Below are 23275 nucleotides of genomic sequence, written 5' to 3'. Positions count from 1 at the left end.
TGAGGGTCCCCTCTAGGGGGCTTAGCCAGCCTGAAAACGGCCCTCTGCCCCTCACCCAGACTGGCCAGGCACCCCAGCAGAAACCCCCATGCTAAAGGGGCTGTGGCCAGCCTGCAAACAGTCATCAGCCCCCCACCCAGGCTGGCCAGGCACTCCTATATAATAAAAGGGTAATATGCAAAATGACCCTAACAGCAGAACAACTGGGAATGACTGGTCACTATGACACACACTGACCACCAGGGGTCAGATGCTCAATGCAGGAGCTGCCCCCTGATGGTCAGTGCGCTCCCACAGGGGGAGCTCTGCTCAGCCACAAGCCAGGTTGACAGCTGCCAGTACAGCGGTGGTGGTGGGAGCCTCTCCCGCCTCCTCAGCAGCGCTAAGGATGTCTGACTGCAGCTTAGGCCTGCTCCCCGCTGGCAAGTGAACATCCCCCAAGGGCTCCCAGGCTGCCAGAGGGATGTCTGACAGCCAGCTTAGGCCCAATCCCCCAGGAAGCGGGCCTAAGCCAGCAGGTGGTCATCCCCCGAGGGGTCCCAGACTGCGAGAGAGCACAGGCTGGGCTGAGGGACCCCCCTGAGTGCACAAATTTTTGTGCACCGGAGCTCTAGTCAGTAATAAAAGTAGATCTATGTCATGTTCCAGAATGGCATGTCATCAGGACTAGATGCAAAGCAAATGATTAGAACGAGAATTCTGGAGAGAGCCTCCATGTCTCTAGGATCAGACTAGGCATTAAAGTAATGAAAAGGCAGGGAATTTTTAAAGTATCATTATTTGCTATTTTATTCTGTCCTTGGATAAATCAATGTCTGGTGTTGATTTCCATTCATCAAAAGCATATATTGCCAGTGCAGAGGCTGAGGCCCTTGCCTCAAAGTATTTGTGCAACACAACTTTGTATTCACAACTTGCTTTTAATTTTAACTTGCTCTTGAATCCTATTTCCTTGTCAAATCTACAGTGAAGGTATTCAATAAATTACATTTTCCAGAATAGTGGTTTTATTACTACCTGGGGAAATTCGGAATAATTTATCATTCTATGATGTACTCCTGCCTCCTTCTCTTATTTCTAATATATAAAATGATTGACATTTCAAAGGATAAATGAATTTGATGATACTAAAATCATTAGGTAGAAATGTATTCTCTGGTGATTTGTTTATCATTAAACCTGTATATAAAATAATCTTTACATCTCTTAATGAGAAAGATTTTTTCTGTTTTCATTTTAATTGCAGCTTCCATAATCTTGTCTTTGATGCAATCCTATATCTGTTATGTTTTCCACTGTCTATCAGATACTGTCAAATTCATGTAACACAAATGTCTATTAAAAGTACTGGGAAAGTTCTGCATTAGAATTAAAATTCTCTTTAATATATTATTACTAGAGGCCCAGTGCACAAAATTCATGCACTTGGGGGGTGGGGATCCCTCAGTCTGGCCTGCGCCCTCTCGCATTCCAGGAGTCCTCAGGGGATATCTGACTGATGGGGAGAGGCCTAAGCCAACAGTAGAACATCCTTAGTGCTGCCACGGAGGTAAGAGAGGCTCCCACCACCGCTGTTGTGCTTGCCAGCCATGAATCTGGCTCAGGGCTTCTGGCTGAGTGGCGCTCCCCCTGTGGGAGCACACTGACCACCAAGGGGCAGCTAATGCATTGAGTGTCTGCCCCGTGGTGGTCAATGCACGTCATAGCGACCGGCCGTTCTGCTGTTCAGTCTCTTTGCATATTGGCTTTTTATTATATAGGATAATTCATGAACCTTGAAAACATTATACTAAATGACAGAAGGCAGACACAAAAAGCCACATGTTGTTATATGATTTATTTCTATGAAGCATCCAGAATAGTCCAAACTATAGGGAGAAAAAGTAGATTAATGGTTACCAGAGACTTGGGGGAGAGGAATGGGGAATGGCTGCTTAATGGGTATGGGGTTTCCCTTTGCAGTATTGAAAATGTTCTGAACTAGATAATAGTGATTGTTGCACATCATTGGGAATGTTCTAAAAGCCACTGAATTGTATCCTCTCAAATAGTTAAAATGGTAATTCTTATGTTTAGGTATATTTTACTACAATTTTAAAAATGCTATAGTGATTGTCTCTTATGTTCATGCTATTTTATGATTTCTAAAGTACCTATCAAGTTAGTAAATATTGTGAAAACATAATTATCTTTGTTATGTTTTATGTAGGTAAAATGATCCATTCTATGGTAGCTCATTTGGATGCTGTTACAAGTCTCGCAGTAGATCCTAATGGAATCTATTTGATGTCTGGAAGTAAGTCTGAATTTCCTGTATTGCGCACAAACTTTATAAAAGAATTGTTACTCAAAAACACTTTATTTGTTCTTTTACAGGCCATGATTGTTCTATTAGATTGTGGAATTTGGACAGCAAGACATGTGTGCAAGAAATAACAGCACATAGGAAGAAATTAGATGAATCAATATATGATGTTGCTTTCCATCCATCAAAAGCATATATTGCTAGTGCAGGGGCTGATGCCCTTGCCAAAGTATTTGTGTGAATCAACAAATACATCATAACAACAGATTTGCTTGAACAAAAAGAGGGTCTGCATCACTGCCATCAAAAATGGTTACCGATAAGACACTACATGTGATCTGCCTGGTGAAGGCTATTTAGGGCAGGCATAAATTGGTGGAAATTAAAATCTTAATGTCAGGTTCATTAATTTAATTGTAATTACTGTATTTTGTGGGACAAAAAAAAAAAAGGACTCCAGTATTTGTGGCCTGTACTGGATACTAACTGAGCATATATCTGTTTTTTAGGTATCTTTAAGCCAACGTGGAGTCTGATCTTACAAAAGGACTTTTATTTTGGACTCTGTGTGCTGCCTTAGGGTTAGGGATGTGGTGCTCTTGTTGGGGGGAAGTGAGCTCCAAGAGTAGTTTTTTTTTCATCTCTTAGTGATCTTCTGTTTATCAGTTGAATGCCACAGATTCCCTTTTAAACTTATTTTGCTTTAAAAAAAGAAAAAAAGAAAATTTAACTTAAAATATTTTAGCATTAGTTGCACAAAATGTTTGGATAAAATTCTAGTTTTTATAAGTCTTTTTTATATATTTAGCCTGTCACAACAGTGCTTAAGATTGTATTGAAGTTTTTCTGCATTATACAACCCTAAAACACAGAGATCTCACTAACCCGCTGCTATGTAACCACACTCTTTCTTTTGCCTAATACAGCTCAGCTAAGTCCTTCCATAAGATGCTAAATCACCTTCATCATCACATAATTGTCTTCATAAACCAAGGACTATTAAGTGTATTAAAATGAAATAGTGGGGTTTAGTACTCCAAATGAACTCTTAAAAAAAAAACCTAATCTTGGCATCCTATCACTATGTGATATTTTGTACATCTTACTGTATTTACAAGTTTATTTATCAAGGATTATCCGTCTTGCTAATAGCTTATTATTTATTTCACTTTTTGTTGTTCTTTATATCCTTTTATTAATGTGCTAAAGGAACCTGTATATCTATTTTGGAACTCTTTAAATAGTCTAAAATAGACTAAAAATGGAATATTTTATAGTTTAAGTTACATACCAAGGTGATTCTCCCAAGACACATATCTTGGTTTACCATGATTCCAAACAAAACTATCTTGTTTTAAAATATTGGGAGTAAAATATTATTTACATTACAAATAGGATACAAAATAATTGAATCAGGATACAGAAATCTGCTGTGTTTGGACTAGTTATCCCTGTTTTATTTTTTCAAGTGTGCTTAATTTTATGGTGTAACAAAAGATTTTGTTTGTGTAATGCATGATTAAGACAATAAAATATTTTTTCTAGTCTTCCAAAAACTTTTCTGATCAGTTTGCGAGTTTTGATGAGTTTTGTAAGGTTTTTGTTTTACAAACGATGAATCAGCAAATTTTTAAGATTGTACCACATAGCAAATGTACAACTGTTGAAAAATAATGTATATAAAATGCATATAATAAATATTAAATTGTGTACCTGTATGTTACTGTTGGCTACATTATTTTGTGTTGAATAATAAAGTGCAATACTTTACCCTCCATCCTTAAACTAGGAAATGGAGATGATTTCCTTGGTGAGTCCTTCATTTTTATGCTGTTCTTTTAAACTTTGTACTGCTTATTGATATTCTAGCAAGATTAGAACAGTTAACACTATAAAGAATGCCTTGCTAAGTATTTCATCCTATTTGGGATAATAAAATCTTCTGTTGACATAAGTTACATAATTCAAAAAGACCAAAAAAGAAGAAAAGACAGATATAGTTTTAAATCATTTCCTTAAACATCATGTTATTTTATTAAATCTGAATTCATTTGGTAGTGTTGTCACTCCTATCTAGCCATACGTGTTTCCACAAAATGTTCAGCAGAAAATAAACTGCATTATTCATTAATTAAAGGTTGTTCTTATAGTGTTAACTTACTATCTCAAAACTTTCCTTCAACAAGGCAATATCCTTTTTCTTTGAAGGGAATTAATTGCACATGGAATTAGAAGGTAACATTAGAAAACTTTCATTGCAAAATTTTTTATGAATGCCTAATGCAAAAAAAAATTACATTGTGTGTACTTTGAGAAATTTTGTCATCTAGCATAAAAATCCAAGTGGCTGTTTTAGTTATTCTTGAAACTAAGTTTTCAGAAATCTTTTAAAAATACTAGTTTTATAGCTTTCTGAACTGAAGATTCAACTTGATAAACAAAGGGGCACTTTTTAAAAAAATTTAAGAAGCTTTTCAAAAGCTACTCGCATTTCTGGCAGTTATTCTAAACCAATGCATTACTGTTTAACTGAAATGTGGTTATCACTGGAATGCATAAACATTCACCTCTTGGAATGTATTAAAACAAATAAAAAATAGTATATATGTTTATTTTTCTATCTACTTAGGTTGTATTTTTCTCTACAATATTAAACATTTGGAAAAAGAGTAAGGTTACAAAAAGAATGCTTTATTTTTACTTTATTAGTGTGCTTCCAATTGTGATTTAATGTGCAATTATATAGGTTTGTTTATTAAATGGTGCTTTATATATAAAGTTTAAGAATATATGCAAACTTTAATATGTTGACTTTTTCGATATTTAATATTTTTTGCCTTTTCATATTTTAGTTACTCAGGTAGTTTTCTCATATTTCAATATAAGTTATCCACTGAAGATGAGCATCTAATTTAATATATTTAAAGTTATAAATGGGCTAGTATATTTGAATTTTAGGCATGCCTACAAAAGTTGGATTGTAATACATCTTTTCAAAAATCCTTTTACTCTTTACTCCTGTTAGTTGTTAGCTCTTTATTTTGAGTATGTTTACTTATAAAAATAACTAGTGACCTGGTGCACAGATTCATGCACATTGAAAGGAAATTAGAAGGTGGCCAGCGGGGCGGGACTGGGCAAGACGGGCTGGACACGCCCTGGAGCCAGCCTCCCACGGTCCCTCCCTGGCTGCGTGGCTCCAACTCGAAGGGCTTCTGCAGAATGAGCTGGGTCCCTCCAGCAGGTGAGGTCCCTTGGTCTGGCCTGTGGGGATCATGCCAAAACCACCTCTCCAACATCCCCAGAGGGGTCCCGGAGTGCGAGAGGGCACTTGCAAAGTTGCTGTCATACTGGGTGTGGAAGGCAAGTATGCAGTAAACCAGATTTGGGGCCAACAGTGACTTAGCAACAACATAACCCAAGTCTGAAAGTGGAATTGCTAGGCCCCGGGAGGAATCGGGCTCCCTCCCCTCTGGTTTTGGGGTGCGTCAACCAAGAAATTCTGCTGCCAAGTCACTGCAACTTGGCAGTTTCTGCGTTGAATGTCTGCCCCCTGGTGGTCAGTGTGCATCATAGCTACCAGTTGGACACAGCATATTAGCCTTTTATATATATACTAGAGGCCCGGTGCACAAAAATTTGTGCACTGGGGGGGGGGGCGGGGTCCCTCAGCCCAGCCTGTGCCTTCTCGCAGTCTGGGACCCCTCAGGGGATGACCACCTGCTGGCTTAGGCCCGCTCCCCAGGGGATTGGGCCTAAGATGGCAATCAGACATCCCTCTGGCAGCCCGGCAACCCTCGGGGGATGTCCACTTGCCAGCGGGGAGCAGGCCTAAGCTGCAGTCGGACATCCTTAGCGCTGCTGAGGAGGCAGGAGAGGCTCCTACCACTACCGCTGTACTGGCAGCCTTTAGCCTGGCTTGTGGCTGAGCATAGCTCCTCCCATGTGAGAGCACCCTGACCACCAGAGGGCAGCTCCTGCATTGAGCGTCTGCCCCTGGTGGTCAGTGTGTGTCATAGTGACCAGTCATTCCCAGTCCTTCTGCTGTTAGGGTCAGTTTGCATATTACCCTTTTACTATATAGGATAGAGGCCTGGTGCACGGGTGGGGGCTGGCTGGTTTGCCCTGAAGGGTGTCCCGGATCAGGGTGGGGGTCCCGCTTGGGTGCCTGGCCAGCCTGGATGAGGGGATGATGGCTGTTTGCAGCTGGTCACACCCCCTTCAGGGTGGGGGTCCCCACTGGGGTGCCTGGCCAGTCTGGGTGAGGGGCTGAGGGCTATTTTCAGGCTGGCGGGTGACTGAAGCTCCCAACCTCTCCTTTTTTTCTTTTTATTCTGGGACTTATTTACCTTCTATGGCTGTCACTGGAGCTGAGAGCCAGCTTTAGCTCTGAGGCTCAACTCCAGCTCTGAGACCTCGGCTGCTGGGAGCAGGTATCTGGGTTTGGCTTCTATAATTGAAAAACTGTTACAGCTCCAGCTCTGAGGCCCAGCTGGCAGAAAGCAGGTTTCTGGGTTTGTTTAGCTTGTATAATTGCAACATTGTTTCTTAGAGTGCAGCTCAGAGGCCGGCAGCGGCAGGCGGGGAACCTTGGCTTCCTCCATCACTGGAGCAAGCAAGCCTCCTGTTTGCTTCAGCTGCCTGGCTGCTGGCCGCCATCTTGGTTGGCAGTTAATTTGCATATCTCGCTGATCAGCCAATGGGAAGGGTAGCGAAGTTACGGTTAATTACCATGTTTGTCTATTATTAGATAGGATAGATTGATAGCAACTTGATAAAGTGCTCATTTCTACTCTCTTGCTGCTCTTTAAGTCAGTCAAAATATTAGTTTCTCTGGTTACCTCACATACCTCAAAACTTTGTTCTTTATAGAATTAAAGGTAAAGCATTTTTAAAAGGGCTAGAGGCCAAGTTTTCACTTAAGCTTAAATTTTTAAGGAGTGGTACTCTTGGCTGAGAATTTGTGCTTTATGTACTAGGTTATTTGAAAATCTGTTACATGAATTCATATTTGCCACATTTTATAAGGTAGAGAGGTTTATTGTCTTCCCAACTTGATTTTATCAAATTTTTATCTAGTGTCAAAGGCAATTTCAGGTATACCTCTTAAGTACAGTCTTTTCATTCCTTTTCCACAAACTAAAATTGTTAGACTCAAAAGATTAACTGGAGTATGTATATTATTCCACTAATTAACACCATTTTGGGGTCAGCTGGTTGTAAATCACCCAGATAGGATCAGTGACTGTGTTACAGGAGATAAGGTGCGCAGTTGAATGAGTGAGGGCAGGTCCTGTCTTAAGAAAGTAAGCAGGATGCTCTACCTGAGAAGAGAGTTCCTGGGGAGTAATGATAATTACATTAATGGAATTCTGAACACTTTTCGTAGGCACCAACTTCACAAGCACATTTAAGTAAAACTAATGCCAATTATAAAATATTTTTATACTGTTTATCTGGTAGTGGCTGTGTATGATGCCTAAAACAGTAGGCATTCAATGATAGAAAAGGCATAGTCTTATTGCATGACTTTTTAAAAAAATTCAGTTGGCCTTTCTGCATAAATTATTGAATGCAGAATTTTTACATGCCCTAGGGAGAAACACTTAGGAAAATAAACGGCAGCTTGAATAGTCACTATCAATTTTATTGCTTAAATATAGTCAAACTGACAATACTTTCTCTGCAGTTCTGCTATTTGAAATATGTGCTTTTCTTTAAAGCTATATGTAAATGGTAAGTAAAAATTTACCAACTTAACATTTTGTACATGGATGACTTTAGCGTACAAGCCATATATACCCCTACACATAAAAATTAAGGGTTAGATAAATAGAAAAATACTAGGTAGTCCTGCTATCCTGTTCAGTGTGATAACTTACTGTGAAAATACACTACAAAATAAGCTTGATACCAAGTCCTTCCATTGCATCAGCAATTATAACTTTAGAATACTAAATAACATCTACTTGGGTCAAGATATATTTGAAATAACTTTTCTTTTTAATTTTTTATTTTGCTTATATATTTAATACAGAATGATAAAAGGAATGTTACTTTTGGTCTAAATATCAGATTCTTTTATTGAGCTATGGAATTTTCATATCTATACATTTAATATACATGTTAGAATAGAACTCTTAAGGTTTTAATCCATGATATACCCCTTTCCTGAGTTTCTAAGGGTCATGATTATGAAGCCTCAGCAGAGTGAACAATTACGTCTAAATTGTAATTAAAAGTAGTAGCTTTAAGTGAATGCTTATTTGCTTAAAACAGCAGTTGGCTCTTAAATATAGTTTTGTATCTGATCCCAATATGCTCTATAGTATTTCAGTATTACTTATACATTATATCCTGTTGCACTTTTTCTTTCAGTTGTCGCAACATCACCATTATTGCTGGGATTCTAAGAAATCTCTACAAATGCCCCTGATGACATCAGAAACAATTGGTTCTAATCCTGTGAACTCCCTTGTGAAGAAAGCGTGCGATTCCTTTGGTTTAGAGGCCATATCTCTCAGGTCATCCAGAGGTGCCCAAGCCACACCAACAGAGAAGATGGTGATACCTACAATGGAAATATTTTTAAGGGAATGTAAATCCAAGTTCCAGTTTACATATAAAATTACACATAGTTTTAATATATTAAGACATAGTTGCAGATAAAACTGCCTAGTAACGTCTGAAGAACTAAATCCCCTGTAGCAGATGGTTAGGTAAGTTTTGACAGTCATTGTAATGAAAATGGCTAAACAGTTTTGTCAAAACCAGAGCTTTACTGTCCGTGTAATTACCAGGCAAATGATCACTGACAGAAAAAATTTTTTTTATAAAGTTCAATATCCATGCTGATAATTACTAGAAATAACCTGATAAACATCTTTAAAAAACAACAAAAAAACACCCTACAACAAACATATTTAGTGAAATGATGAAAACTTTACCTCTGAGATCGGTATGAGCTTGGTAGGCCTGCTATCCTCAGTTTAGTTAAACATTATACTGGAGTCAGGCCATTATAATTGAGTAAGAAACTGGCACAAGAGGTGGGGTACAGAAATGGTGAAAGTTGTCTGAGACTGCACTGTCAGGGAATGGTGACTAGTCATCTGTGAATAGTAACTTCCATTTAAGTCTATATGTTACATTGGCAAACTGACCAGTAAGAAATTGTCAGCCTTTAATCCCAAAGCAAAAATCTGGTGATAAAAATGGCCAAAGAGAGCCCTTGCAGGATAGCTCAGTTGATTAGAGCATCATCCTCATATACCAAGATTGTGGATTCAATCCCTGGTCAGGGCACATACAAGGACCAATCAATGCATCGTAAGTGAAACAACAAATTGATGTTTTTTCTCTCCCTCTCTATATAATCAATAAAAATAAAGCCAGAAGAAATGCCTGTGAAGCTGGAATTTCCTGTTACATGGAGGCATTCCATCTGCATTCCCTTGAGTACTAGTAGGCTTTTATTCCAACTGTACATTTTGGTCAGGGTGCTGTTGCATTAGTTTGATTCGCCTCAATCCCAATTGTAAAAGCAGTGGTTTAGTAGATTCTTAGTGTACTGTCTTATCTTCTGGGTGTAATTCCCCATAACATTTTGGGAGTTTCTGCAATAGCTACTCCCCTCCTAGCCAAGGCTTCATTCCCCTTCTAGTGGTATACAGTGTACAGAGTTGTGGAAGCTTAAGATACAAACGAAGCAGGTTTAGATGATACAAAAGCTATTTCAAACAATTTAGGATTTATCACCACCAGCCAGTCTCTCTGGCAAGAGAAAAATAAAAATTTCCCTCCCCCTTAGTTTTTTCACTTTGAATTCTGCATTCAAGCTTAGAGAGTTGAGCTCAGGCCCAGTATATACTCATAGTTAAAAGAACAATATAAAAATGGTTGTGATATAGCCCAGAAAGTCTATTTTCTGGATTTTGTTAAATAACAATACTATTCATGAAAAGTTCAATTAATCATATAGGGAAAATATATTTGAAATAGACTAGTTCACTTAATTTAGCCTGAATCCAATCCTGTTAACCATAATTTAGTCATCTACATTTTTTAAGGAGTATGACAGAAAAGAGGTCTTCAACATAGGCTAGTTTACTGATGTATAAAATAAGCCAGATGTATAAAAATAAACCCATGTATCACTTAAATTACATTTATCAGTTTTAATAAAAATATCCATCAATATTTATCAAATACACAAATGCATTAGCAGAGGTGCTAATGTACAAAAAAAGAAAAAGGTTATTCACAAATAGGGAAAAGAATGTGCAGAAGAGTACAGAAAAATGGAAGGCTGCTAAACCCCCTCCCAATTGAACATTTTTGTTTTTTAAATATTGGACTCCAGTCACTCAGTTTCATCCCGGGAAAGGGAACCCTCAGCTATTTGTTGGCCTATTTGATCTCAGCAACACATGCTAATGTCTTCAGGAACTAGCGGCCTTTGCCAAAAGTAATATTAAGGTTGGGGTAAGAAAGGACCTTTTTATACTCTCGTATAACATCAGAGTGTGTTTTCATTCTCAAGAAAAAAAAAGACACTTAGAAAGTTTAGATGGAATAGAATTTAAATTTCATTGGTGACCTTATCAACTTAGAAAGCTCACCCCAGCCTGAAAACTAAAAAAAAAAAAAAAAAAAAAAAAAAAAAAAAAGGATACATTTTCAAATAGCAGATTCACAGTAAATTATGATAAATTGTGGCTAGGGGTTGGAGATGGTGGATATATTCCAAGTTTGAGTCAAATGTGAACCTATAACATTTCCATGACACGTGACATGGTTCTCATGGTATTTTCCCAACAATACAGTGGTTAGAAGTGTGGTTTCAGCTAGGCTGCCTGGGTTTGAATACTGGCCTGACTTAATGTGTACTTTGGGTGAGTTTATTTTCTTATCTGGAATGAAATTAGTAGAGCTGCCTTGACAATTGAATCAGCTAATATTGGGTAAAGCTTTTAGAATGTGACTGTGGCATTGTAGATGTTTATTTAATGAAATAAATGCCTAAGTTTACTTCTAAAATTCACTGAACCCCTCCTCAATTTCCCTTCCCAAAGGACAAGGAAGGACCTTACCTGCATCATGTGCAGCAGCAGCAGGGCCTCGAACATCATCATAGGACTGCCCATCTGTGACAACTACCAGGAAGTTCTTGTTGGGGCTGTCCCTCATGGGACCAAACACATTTCTAACAGTAAAAGAAATGGCATCACCAGTAGCTGTTCCACCACTCATATAGCGGATGTTTCGGATAACCGCTAGGACATTCTCTTTGGTGCTATAGTCAGTGAAACTGAATTCTGTGCGCTGATCATAGGTGAACTGTACAGCAGCTATCTTGGCACCAATGTCTGAGATTTCAAAAGTCTTGGCTATGTTGGAGACAAATTCAAGCATGATACGGAAGTTACTATCCCCAACGCTGCTAGAGCCGTCAATTAGAAAGGCAATGTTCACTGAGTTATAACAGGTCTTGCTGCACATCATTTGCTCGTGAGTGCAGAGCTTCTGTACTAGAGGCTTTACGTATTTTGTGGTGCCAAACCAGTTGGGCATGTGGTAAGAGAAGAAACCATTATTCCGACAGACAGCCTAATGGAAGGGAAGAACAGAAAAGATATCCAAAGGGGTCAAACATTGTTTCTTCTTAAAAATTATGAAATCTTGAATGTTAGATATGGGCCAGTCAGCACTATGCCTCAAGGTCCAAAACTGAATCACTACCATAACAAGACATCCCGCACCTCCTTACCTTATCAATAAATGCAACATCCTGAACCATCCCCAATTCTTCAGGGATGGGCTTGGCCACAGAAACTATGAATACATTGACACCAAACTCTCTAGCCACAATGCCTGCTTCCTCAATGTCATCAGAAGGCCAGCCATCAATAAATACCACCACCACTTTGGGAATCCCCTTTCTCACACCCGTTTCTGCTGTGAAGAATTTCTGGGCGGTGTGCTTCAAGGCTTTTCCTAGGAGTAAAAAAGAAGCAAACTGGAGCACCACTACTGCTCAAATGACATTTCTATTTCCCTATACCAACCTGATGCCACTTCGCTTAAGAATTTAACATATAGAGCCCGGTTCTATAACTGATGCATATGGTGGGAAAGTTTAATGATCTGTCAGGCCAATTTTGTCTTCACCTATCCCATCACTTCCCAAAAGCCTCACATTTCCTTTCATTTACATCAGTCAGAAACACAACACTCCCACTCCTGTACCCATGCTCTCCATCTCGTCCCTAGTGACTGATTAGTACCACTAAGGACTCGGAATAAGAAGTCTCCCTTCTGAGGGTCCATAGTGCTACTTTAGTTCTTTCTACCACATCTACATTTATTAGGTAAGTCTGTTGGTCTTTACTTCTTTTTAACATTCCAAACAGGTACTTGCCTAAAGTGACATCTGCCCTATTCATTAGAAGGATTTTGGGTCATGATGCTTTTTTTTTTTTTTTTAATAAATAAAATTAACCCTTTGGTATATTTTCCATTAAAAATTGAGCACCTCAGATGATCAAGTGCATACTAGCCAGGATTCCAGAGACAGGAAGAAGCATTTCACATCTCCTTATATAAAAAAAGCACAATACTGTTCTACATATCTAATCATTCATAACCTCCTGTGTTATATCCCAGGTGCCAAAGTCTACTTACCTGTATTGGAATTACCCCCTCGGAAACCTACTTCCTTTATGGCAAACAAAACATCTTTGGCTGATGTAAAGTTTTTCAAGTAAAATTCTATTTTGGGGTGTTCACTACGTGGAAAAATGAAAAAAAGAGAATTGGAAACAGAAAATGAGCAAATTATATATCTTAAACTTTAAAGTGGACAATGTCTAAGTTTCTTTCTTAATCCCACATTATATCATCAACTAAGACATTGCATCTTTACTTGAATTTTTAGGGGTCTTTTAAAAATGTAACAAAAACAATTGCTACCTTAAGGATTTACTATAGTCTGGGTCAGGGGTCCTCAAACTTTTTAACCAGGGGGCCAGTTCACTGTCCCTCAGACAGTTGGAGGGCCGGACTATAGTTTAAAAAAAAACTATGAACAAATTCCTATGCACACTGCACATATCTTATTTTGAAGTAAAAAAACAAAACGGGAACAAATACAATATTTGTATTTGCATGTGGCCCGCAGGCCGTAGTTTGAGGACCCCAGGTCTGGGTAATATGCTATATATTATGTATAATCTCATTTCATTATAACTCTAGGAGATAGAAATTATTATCCCTATAATATAAGAAACAGGCTCAGACATTTAGGTAATTTTCCCAACAAAACATAGCCACACTTTAAATTCAGATTTGTTTGGCTCCCACTCCTGCACCCAAAGTCCATACCTAAACTATTAGGAGCACCTGAAACCAGGCCCGGGTCAGGGCAATGGGCTTAACCGCAATCCGCCTGGTGTGGGGCGGGTCTGGCCCAGGCTGACCTGGAAGCACTGAACAGTGTGGGTCTATTGACCCAGGTCTCTGGTCGGAAGAGGCAGCTTCAGTGACACCAAGGCCAACATTTTAAATGGGAAGTTATGAGGAAACATTATAAAGTATGATGATATTGAGTTTTTCTTCTAATAAATGATGTTGACATTTGCTAATCTTAAAATGATGTGTATGGTAGGAGGTTTGAGATTTCCCATATTTAATAGCAAACAAATCATGGCTCACTTTCACAACTACTCTGTTCATTAAAGACCATGTTGAGTAAAAACAGTTAAAGCACAGTCTGATGCACTGTTTTTAGATGCCAATATTTCATAAGTGCAAAATTTTAAGATTTTTGTATCAGTTGCCATTAAACCAAGATTTTTGAGGGACAACTGTAGCACTGATCGTCTTGCCGGATGGTGCGATTTCTGTCTACCTGGTGGAATGCTGGGTCACAAAGTCAGATTTCATGGGGTGATAACCTCTTCACTTTTATGGTCACTTCTTAACTATCCAAATTATGATTTATGAAATTTAGTCTTCTTTTGCATCCTTAATGATATATTGTTATCTGCTTAAATAGAAACTCTTGATACAGTTTATTCTAATGTTCTTCTTAAAATAGAAAAACTATAAACCAGGACATTTATAGAAAAGTGAGTCTTCGGGGTAGTGTAGTTTCATCTTGAAAAATAATTGGGTAAAAATAGCAAAGGAAAAATGTATGAAGAAAAGTACTGTGGGGAATTTGCCTTATGGGATGTTAAAATGTACAATAAAGTGACAAAAATCAAAGCATTGTAGAAAGGATGTAAGAAGTAGCAAATGGATCAAAGAAACAGACTTGCCTAAACTTGTATATAAGATTATCACAAATCAATGGAATAAGAAGCTCATTTTTAAAAGGTGTTGAACAAATGGTTAAAACAACAAATGGCTTTTGTTGTTAAAACAACAAACGGGCCAAAACTGGTTTGGCTCAGTGGATAGAGCGTCGGCCTGCGGACTGAAAGGTCCCGGGTTTGATTCTGGTCAAGGGCATATACCTTGGTTGCGGGCACATCCCCAGTGGGAGATGTGCAGGAGGCAGCTGATCGATGTTACTCTCTCATCGATGTTTCTAACTATCTCTCTCCCTTCCTCTCTGTAAAAAATCAATAAAATATATTTTAAAACAAACAAACAAAAAAACAACAACAAACGGTTTGGCTCAGTGGATAGAGCATTGGCCTGCAGACTCAAGGGTCCCAGGTTCAATTCCGGTCAAGGGCATGTACCTTGGTTGTGGGCACATCCCAGATAGGGAGTGTGCAGGAGGCAGCTGATCGATGTTTCTCTCTCATCGATGTTTCTAACTCTCTATTCCTCTCCCTTCCTCTGTGTAAAAAATCAATAAAATATATTTTAAAAAACCACAACAAATGGTTAAAACAACAAAGTTACATTCTCACACTAAAAAAAAAAAATCTAAATGAAGAACCAATTGTAAAAAATAATATAAGAACAAATTAAATATAAATTAATATCTGTAATAGTACTGGAGAAAACCCTTAAAAAATGACAGTAGTGTAAACTGGATCAACAAGTAGTGTAAAGCAATTTAACTTTATTTCAGAGTACTTAAAAATGTCAGAACCCTCTGACCCAACCCCACTTCCAGGAATCAAGTCTAATCAGAGACACCACGCAGATGTCATAGGATGTTCATCACAGCGCTCAGTGTAATGGTGAAGAAGCAATAGAAGAATGGCTAAGTAATCAATCATGCAGAGTAGCATGAAACATTATTTTCTGAAGAATTTTTGTGACATGATAAAGTGCTCAGAATAGTCGGGGATGAATAAAACAGGCTATAAGACATTTTTATAGTCTGAACTTTTAAAAATCAAGAAATACCCTCATAGCCCTAGCCGTTTTTGCTCAGTGGATAGAGTGTCAGCCTGGGGACTGACGGGTGCTGGGTCCATTCCAATCAAGGGCACATGCTGGGGTTCCTGAGCTCGGTCCTCAGTGGGGGGCATGCAGGAGGCAGCCAATCAATGATTCTCTCTCATCATTGATGTTTCTATCTCTCTCCCTCTCCCTTCCTTTCTGAAATAAAAATATATTTTAAAAAAATGCCCTTATATAGACAAATATTTTCTTAAAATACTGAAAAGGAAAAAAAAAATCCTACAGTGATTATCTCTGGAGGTTATATTTGGAATTTTTTTCTTTATGCTCTTATGTTCTTTAAGCTTTTTATGATACACATCAAAAGTACTATTTTTAAGAGAATAAAAATTAAAAGGGCAGGCTTCAAATCTCCAATTAAGGGAATATGGAAAGAGCTAAAAACAATAACAGAATAGGGAGGAGTTACAGATATATCACTGCCTGTTTTTCCTTCAGCAAAGAGAAATGAAGAATTGAGCAGAGTAGATGTGCAAAGGTAATTTGTATGAGGAACAAACCTTTCAGTCCACAAATAGCATAGAATTCTCTAAGTCCTTTTCTCCAAAAAGGAAGTACTTAGACTTACCCAGTCTGCTTAGGCAATCCTAAATCCTGACTTTATAGTTTGGGAATCCAGACTGTCCACAACTCAATATGTTTATTGAACTGAAACAAATGTACCTATAAAAGGACTGATTATTTGTCATCATTCAAGTCTCCTCCCATTATAACAAAGTTGATACCTGGCTTGAACAAGGCCCACATGTGGTCCTTCTGTTCCAATTCCCAGCATGAGAGCCACTTTCCCAACAAAGTTCTTCTGTAGATTAAATCGGCGCTGCCCAATATTAAAACTTCCATCAATCAGAAATGCAATGTCTGCTTTACAGTCTGTGAAAACCCAAACAAGTCTTTTTGTTAGCAGTTCCAAGAGGGAAGGAGGGAGGAGGGAGAAGGGAGGGACACAGTTATTTTCCCAAATGGCTATCTGGATTCTTACCTTTATTCCCAGCTTTCTTGTTGGGTGTTTTCTTTAGTCGTTTACCTGGTTGGGGGTGAGGTGGGGAAGGAAGCATTTGGCATCAGCAAACGGCAGACAGTTCCATAGCAAGAGCCCACATAGGGAAAAGCTTATGACAAGTAGTGTCATTCTTAAAAAGATATGTTTTTTTGAAAATTTATTTCTTTATGATCTTCTGGACTGGGGAAGCAATGCCCCAACAAAGAAGTCAGTCGTGCAGGAGGCCTACATATCTGATGTGCCTCCAATGCAGGACTTCCCAGTGCTGTGTGAGACAATGTAGGCTCCATATTTCATACCTGATGGTGGCTGTGCTGTGGATACGGCTTGTCCTGTGGCTTCCTGGGTTCCACTTTTGCCTTCTGTTAAAATAAAGAAGAGGCTATTTTTTTCCTCTTCCTTTTTTATCATCAAAGCACAACGAATCTAATCTAGAGTTCTATAAGATGGTACATGTAACAGAGTGATGGCAAATTTCAGGAGCAACTGCTGCATTCTTGTTTCAAAAAACCAAAATGGATTCTTATCTATTAGGCCTTTTTTTTTTTTTTTTTTTAAGAGAGAGAGGGAGAAAGAGAAACATCAATTTGTTGCCTCCCATAGGCAGGGCCCTGACTGGGGGTTCAAACCCACAACCTGGGTATGTGTCCTGACCCGGAATTGATCCTGTAACCTTTTGTTGTAAGAGATGATACTCCAACCAACTGAGCCACACTGGCTAGGGCAGGTCATATTTTGAAAAGATCACCAAAAATGAATTCACATTCATTCACTAGTTTTTTTGATTTAGTGTTACGTGGTCAGGGCATTCTGATTACAGACCATTCAAGTTTCTACTGCCCTCTTCTGATAGCAAGATTATTCCTCCCCAGCCACCAAGTTTGGCTTGAGTGGGTCCTTGACTCTTTGGGTCACCTGACTCTAGCCTGTAGTTGACCCCTTCAATCTTGACCACAGGTTTTGCCATCAAAGTTTCTCAGTTTGGCTGAGAAAAGCAGAAAATGTTTTTTGGGGGGTGGTGGTGGGGGCAATGTTTACACAAAAGTAAGAACGTAATTGTACCTACTCGTCACTGTGAAAGAAGCAGACCATCTGGAAAGTGTTTGAGACTGGATACCATTGGCAACTACTGAGGAGTAGTTTTCTCGACCAGGTAGGCTATAGATCCGCACAGGCCCCCCGGAGCTGCTGATTACTCCCCTGCAACACAAGAATAACACCTGAGATCAACCCACACTTTTCAGGGCACCCGGCTGACTGGTGCCATGGTGCATCTGTTATTTGATTTATCAGGAAAATAGTTCAGCAGGAAACCCATCTAAGAGTGCTTCCAGCCTTTTTAAAAAACTTGCTTACACAGGTACAGCATCTGCCTGGGAAAATGGTTTTGTGCTGTCAAGCTTAAGTGTTGATAAGAACACACTTGCAGTATGTTCCCTCATCAGTACAATGGAGTAAAATTGTACCTACCTTGTAGAGTGGTAGAGTTGTCGTGGCACTTAAAACAATGGCTGGCACATACTAATATATTACATGATTAGCAATGTTTTAGAATCACAGAGCTAACTATCAAGAAATAATACAACTTGCCATCGGTCAGAAAGCTTCCCTTGTGTAGCTGGTGGTCAAGGATATTCAGGAAAACCTTTGATGCCTATTATGGCACCACAAGAAAGAAAAGATGGGGGATACAGTCGGCTAGAGAGGGAGAAAAAATAATCACACGTGCGTTTCTCTCCCCTTGGCATGTTTGGGCTTACTTGTGGACAGCGGCGCCGCATATGCTTGACACAGAAGCATATACTATGTTCCCAAACACGGAGAATTCCTCGAGAGGGCAGTCCCCGGGGCAGAGCACATCTGCTTTCTCTTTCCTGATGTCCAGGCCTCTGGTAAAGCACGTGATAGCAATGGGCACTGAAGAGGAAGGAGAGAATGTAATAACCGTTCTTAGGACGTGTTGGGCAGTGGGGGTGAGTGGGGGGGGGGGGGGCTAGGAGATGAGATTGACATTTTACTTCCCCGATTTTGACACTTCTTGTTAGGAATATTGACTTATATACTGTCCCACACCATTCCAGATTTTAGCAAGCTGAAAATCCGTTCTCCAATTTAATCTAGTCCTCAGACACTATAAAGTCTAATGGGAAAATTTTCTCAGTTCTTATCAGTTTGAAAATACATGATTGGGAGGTTAGGGGGGTGAGAAGAGATAAACCAAAGAACTTATATACTTACTAGATGCCCTTCGTGCACTGTAGGGGGAGGATCTCGCAGTCTGGGAACCCTCAAGGGATGTCTGACTGATGGCTGAGCAAGCCTAAGCCAGCAGTCAGATATCCTTAGCACTGCTGCAGAGGCGGGAGAGGCTCCTGTCACTGCTGCTGTGCTCACCAGCCATGAGCCTGGCTTCTGGCTGAGCAGTTCTCCCCCTGTGGGAGAGCACTGACCACCAGGGGGCAGCTCCTGTGTTGAATGTCTGCCCCCTGGTGGTCAGTGTGCATCATAGTGACAGGTGGTTCCACTGTTTGGTCAATTTGCATATTAGCCTTTAGTATATAGGATATGCTTAAGCCCATGAACACAGGCAATAGAGTAGTAAAGACCTTGTATACCTGGTGTTCAAGGATATGAGGGGTGGTGTAGGGGGTGGGGGTGGGGGGAAATGGGAGATATCTGTAATACTATCAACAATAAAAATATATTAAAAAATAAAATACATAATTGAACTATATGAGAACTAGAAAATAACACTCATTGGCCATTTATTAATTTGTTCTAGAAATATAAAAATCTCACTTCTGATGACAACTGTGTGCATAGTTGCCTGAGGGGATGGTATTAAATCTGGGTTGAGCCTGTGAGGGACATTTTCATAGACACATGCACAAACCTATGTCATCCTTTGCTTCAGAAGCACATTTATACCAATTTTCCTCCAAATGCAGTGCCTTTAAATTATATGAATGTAAGCAAACCAGTAAAAAGATGCTTCACTTTATTGAATGTCATCTAGCTCAATCACCAATTTTACAAATGAAGAAATGAAAGCTATGTGTTAATCTGCCCAAGGTCACACAGCCCGCAGAATATTCTGCAGCTCCTACAGGACAGGAATCAGGGAAGTTAGTCCCTTCAGAATGGCGCCTGCTTATTCCTGTTCCCGAGAACTACCTCAGGCAGTGAGTGCATTTTTAGAAAGCACTGTTAATACCGTCAGGTTTTACATGGCCAACCCAACCAATAAAGAAGCTAAGTTCTTACTGTCAGACAAGCCTTTGGCAGCATGTAACAAGATACCATAATGCAACATGTTAATCCATTAATTCGCTATAAATATTGAATTTACTTATTTTTAATCCTCACCCAAAGGTATGTTCTTACTGATTTTAGAGAGGGGAGAAAAAAGAGCGGGGGGAGGGGAAGAGCGAGAAAGATTGATTGGCTGCCTCCCGCAAGCCCAGGACCCCAGACTGAACCCCTAACCTTTTCGTGCAGGGAGGACGCTCCAACCAACTGAGCCCCCTGGACAGGCAGGACCCCCTCCTAAGGGCCCTCTGTGTTGAGCTGTACCCTGTACTGTAAGGTCCAGGGAAGGCAGGATGCCAGATACACGGCCAACCCCTTGGCTCTGAAACATTCTAGGGTGTCGGGGGAATGAAAATCTTTTTTTTTTTTTAAATATATTTTATTGATTTTTTACAGAGAGGAAAGGAGAGAGAGATAGTTAGAAACATCGATGGGAGAGAAACATCGATCAGCCGCCTCCCGCACACTCCATACTGGGGATGTGCCCGCAACCCAGGTACATGCCCCCGACCGGAATCGAACCTGGGACCTTTCAGTCCGCAGGCCGACGCTCTATCCACTGAGCCAAACCGGCTTCGGCATGGGAATGAAAATCTTTACCAAAAACAGTAGCCTCACATCTGTTATCAAACAGCCGTAATCCTTCTTCCCATTTTCAGTGGCAGCAGACACATTACCCTTATCTGTCAACACTGACTTTAGTGAGCGTGTGTGTGTGTGCGCGTGTGTGGTGGGGACGAGGGGGCGAGGAGAGTTGCGTGGGGCTGAACCCAGCCGGTGCAAGCCTTACCCTCATTTCTCCTTTCAAGGAAAACAAAGGATACATTCCGGAAGGGTTTGCCTTTTCCTTTGTAGAAAATACACCGAACCACACACCCATACTCGGACTTCTACACGTGGAGCAAACTCTAGAACGACTCCCAAATGCTAAGGCACACTCCTAGGAACAGAGCCAGGGGTCAAGCCTCTCTCTCGTCAGCTCGGAGAGTCTGCAGTCGGGTCTAGCGGGCTTCTCCTGGCTCCCAAGACTGCGGAACGCCCGGGACTAGCGAGGCCCCCCTCCCCGGGGGGCTCCACTAATACCCCCGCCTTAACCGTCTGCTGGCCGGCCGGCCGGCGGGCCCCGGGGATGTGGGTGTGCAGGGGCTAGGGGGCTCCCTTCTCCGTAGCTTGGAAAGAACGTCACCTTCGGCCGGGAGGGGTCCTCCCGCGTGGGAGGAACGGGTAAGCCGAGCAGATGGGCCGTAGGTCGGAACCGGAGCGCCAGGCAGCCCTCCCACCGGCTCGCGCTCCGGCTCCCGCCGGGGCCGCGGTCCCGGGGCCGCACCTGCGCGCGCTCCTACCTGCCGGCCTCAGCCCCGCCCGCGGCCGGGACCGACCCCGCTTCCCCGCCGGGACCCCGCCACTCACCGGCTCCCTGGCAGCCCGCGGGCTCCGGCAGCAGCAGCCCCACACCTGCGAAGAGAGGACAGCACGAGACGGGCTCCAGCCTCCGCCGGCTCGGCGCGAGGGCAAGGGGCGGCGAGGGGCGCGTACCCACCGAGGCAGAGGACCGGGATCCAGGCTGCAGCCATGGTAGCCGAGGGGGCTGCTCGGACCGGGAGAGGGGGAGAGTGCGAGGAGGCTCCGGGGGAACGCGGGCTCCCGCTCCTGCGACCGCGGAGACCCCGCACCTCTCGGGTTCCCAGGAGCCGGCGGAGACCCAAGCGCCGCGACCCCGGAGCTGACGCCCGCTCGGTCTGGAGGCGACGCTCCCGCTGCAAACCGAGCCCGACCCCGAATCGATGTGCAGCCCCGGACCCGGGTAGAGGGTGAAATATGCAGACAGACAGACAAGCTGGGAGCGACAGAGGAGACACACGGACAGGCTCAGGGACCCGCACGCCGGCGCCGGACGCCCCGGGCTCTGCACCTGAGTCGGACCCGCCCCGCTGCGCGCGAGTGCGGAGAGCGCGGCGCCCGTGGCGGCTATAAAGGCTGGGCCGCGCGCATGAGCACTGTGCGGGGGCGCGCGGGGAGGGGCCCGGCCGGTCCCCAGGGGCCGGGCGGCGGCGCCCCGCTCCCCGCTTCCCCTCCCTGCCCCGGGGTGAGGCCCGCGTCGAGGCGCCTCCCCCCCGCGGCGCGGGCTCGGCCACCTGGACGCCTCGCGGGTCCCCGAGGGAGGCGCAAGGCCTGGGTCAGAGTCCGGGACCGCGGGCGCCGGCGTCAGGGTGTGGGATCCGTGCGGGGCCACAGCGGGGCGCGCCTGGGGACGCGCGGGGGGACAGCAGAGCGCACGGCGCGGGGCCCCAGGCCGGACTGCGCCCGGGGCGCGAGGCTGCCCGACGTGCGGCGACTGCGGCCCGCCTCGCCCGGGCTGGGGAGTGACGGTCCCGCAGGCACAGTCCGCGACAGCCGGCGGCGGCCCTCCCGGGACCCCCGGCCCTGCCTCGGCCAAGGCGGCTGAGGTCGCGCAGTGCTGCCACCCGCCCCGAGGCCTCCGGCCCCCTCAGCACAAAACTGCCCAACTTCGTGCTCCCGTGGAAGCAGAGTTCCTACTTCTAAAGCAGCGGTTCTCAACCTGTGGGTCGGGACCCCTTTGGGGGTCGAACGACCCTTTCACAGGGGTCGCCTAAGACCACCGGGAAACATATATAATTACATATTGTTTTTGTGATTAATCACTATGCTCTAATTATGTTCAATTTGTAACAATGAAATTGGGGGTCACCACAACATGAGGAACTGTATTAAAGGGTCGCGGCATTGGGAAGGTTGAGAACCGCTGTAAGTATAACCAACCTGGGCTGGTAAATGCATGCCCTGGATTTGTTAGAAACCCTGCCGACCGATTGGTTATTTTTTGGACCTTAGGGATCCAGCCTCCCGACTTGGATTCCGCTGGAGCCGTATTTTCTCCAACGGGCTCCACCTACTGTAACGGGGAAGGCCACGTCTGTGAGGCGGCCCCATCGCTCCTTACATCTGCCTTTTCTTCTTTTCTGCAGCGGGGCTGCCTTTGCAAATTCCCGGACCTGGGTGTCTGCTGTCATTGCACCGAATTTCAGAATCTGTGTTTATTATCTGCTAGGGAAGCCTGCACACTCACATGGGTGGAGCTCGGACTCTCAGACCACAAGCCATTTTGTCCCTTGGTATTGAAGTCACAGACCAGAGCCTGATACTGTTTATGACTGAAGGTCAGCTTTTCTCGAGCCTTAGATACTAGTTCCCAACGTCTCCTACCTGGCTAC

General features: G+C 42.5%; 2 protein-coding genes across 4 annotated transcripts in view; one reads left to right on the top strand and one right to left on the bottom strand.

Annotated features, from left to right (window-relative positions):
• The window catches only part of STRN3 (striatin 3), a 99860-nt gene extending 95837 nt beyond the window's left edge, over positions 1 to 4023 (top strand). For all 3 annotated transcript variants that reach the window (XM_081089712.1, XM_081089711.1, XM_081089713.1), the window contains 2 exons: positions 2210 to 2296; positions 2377 to 4023. In XM_081089712.1, coding sequence (XP_080945838.1) covers positions 2210 to 2296; positions 2377 to 2546 — 257 coding nt within the window. In that variant the 3' untranslated portion in view covers positions 2547 to 4023. The remainder of the gene's footprint in view (positions 1 to 2209; positions 2297 to 2376) is intronic.
• Positions 4024 to 7933: 3910 nt separating this feature from the next.
• Positions 7934 to 23074, bottom strand: COCH (cochlin; the record flags this gene model as incomplete). Its single annotated transcript, XM_081097691.1, has 10 exons — positions 7934 to 8876; positions 11398 to 11914; positions 12075 to 12301; positions 12989 to 13092; positions 16456 to 16603; positions 16713 to 16757; positions 17033 to 17095; positions 17800 to 17933; positions 18494 to 18650; positions 23005 to 23074. 10 exons carry the CDS (start codon positions 23072 to 23074, stop codon positions 8701 to 8703), a joined length of 1641 nt encoding a protein of 546 aa, XP_080953817.1. The 3' UTR covers positions 7934 to 8700.
• Between the last annotated feature and the right edge of the window lie 201 nt (positions 23075 to 23275).

This window comes from Myotis nattereri, assembly GCF_964212035.1.
Source record: "Myotis nattereri genome assembly, chromosome: 1".
Classification (NCBI taxonomy): Eukaryota; Metazoa; Chordata; class Mammalia; order Chiroptera; family Vespertilionidae; genus Myotis; species Myotis nattereri.
This window is presented reverse-complemented; position numbering and strand designations above follow the sequence as displayed.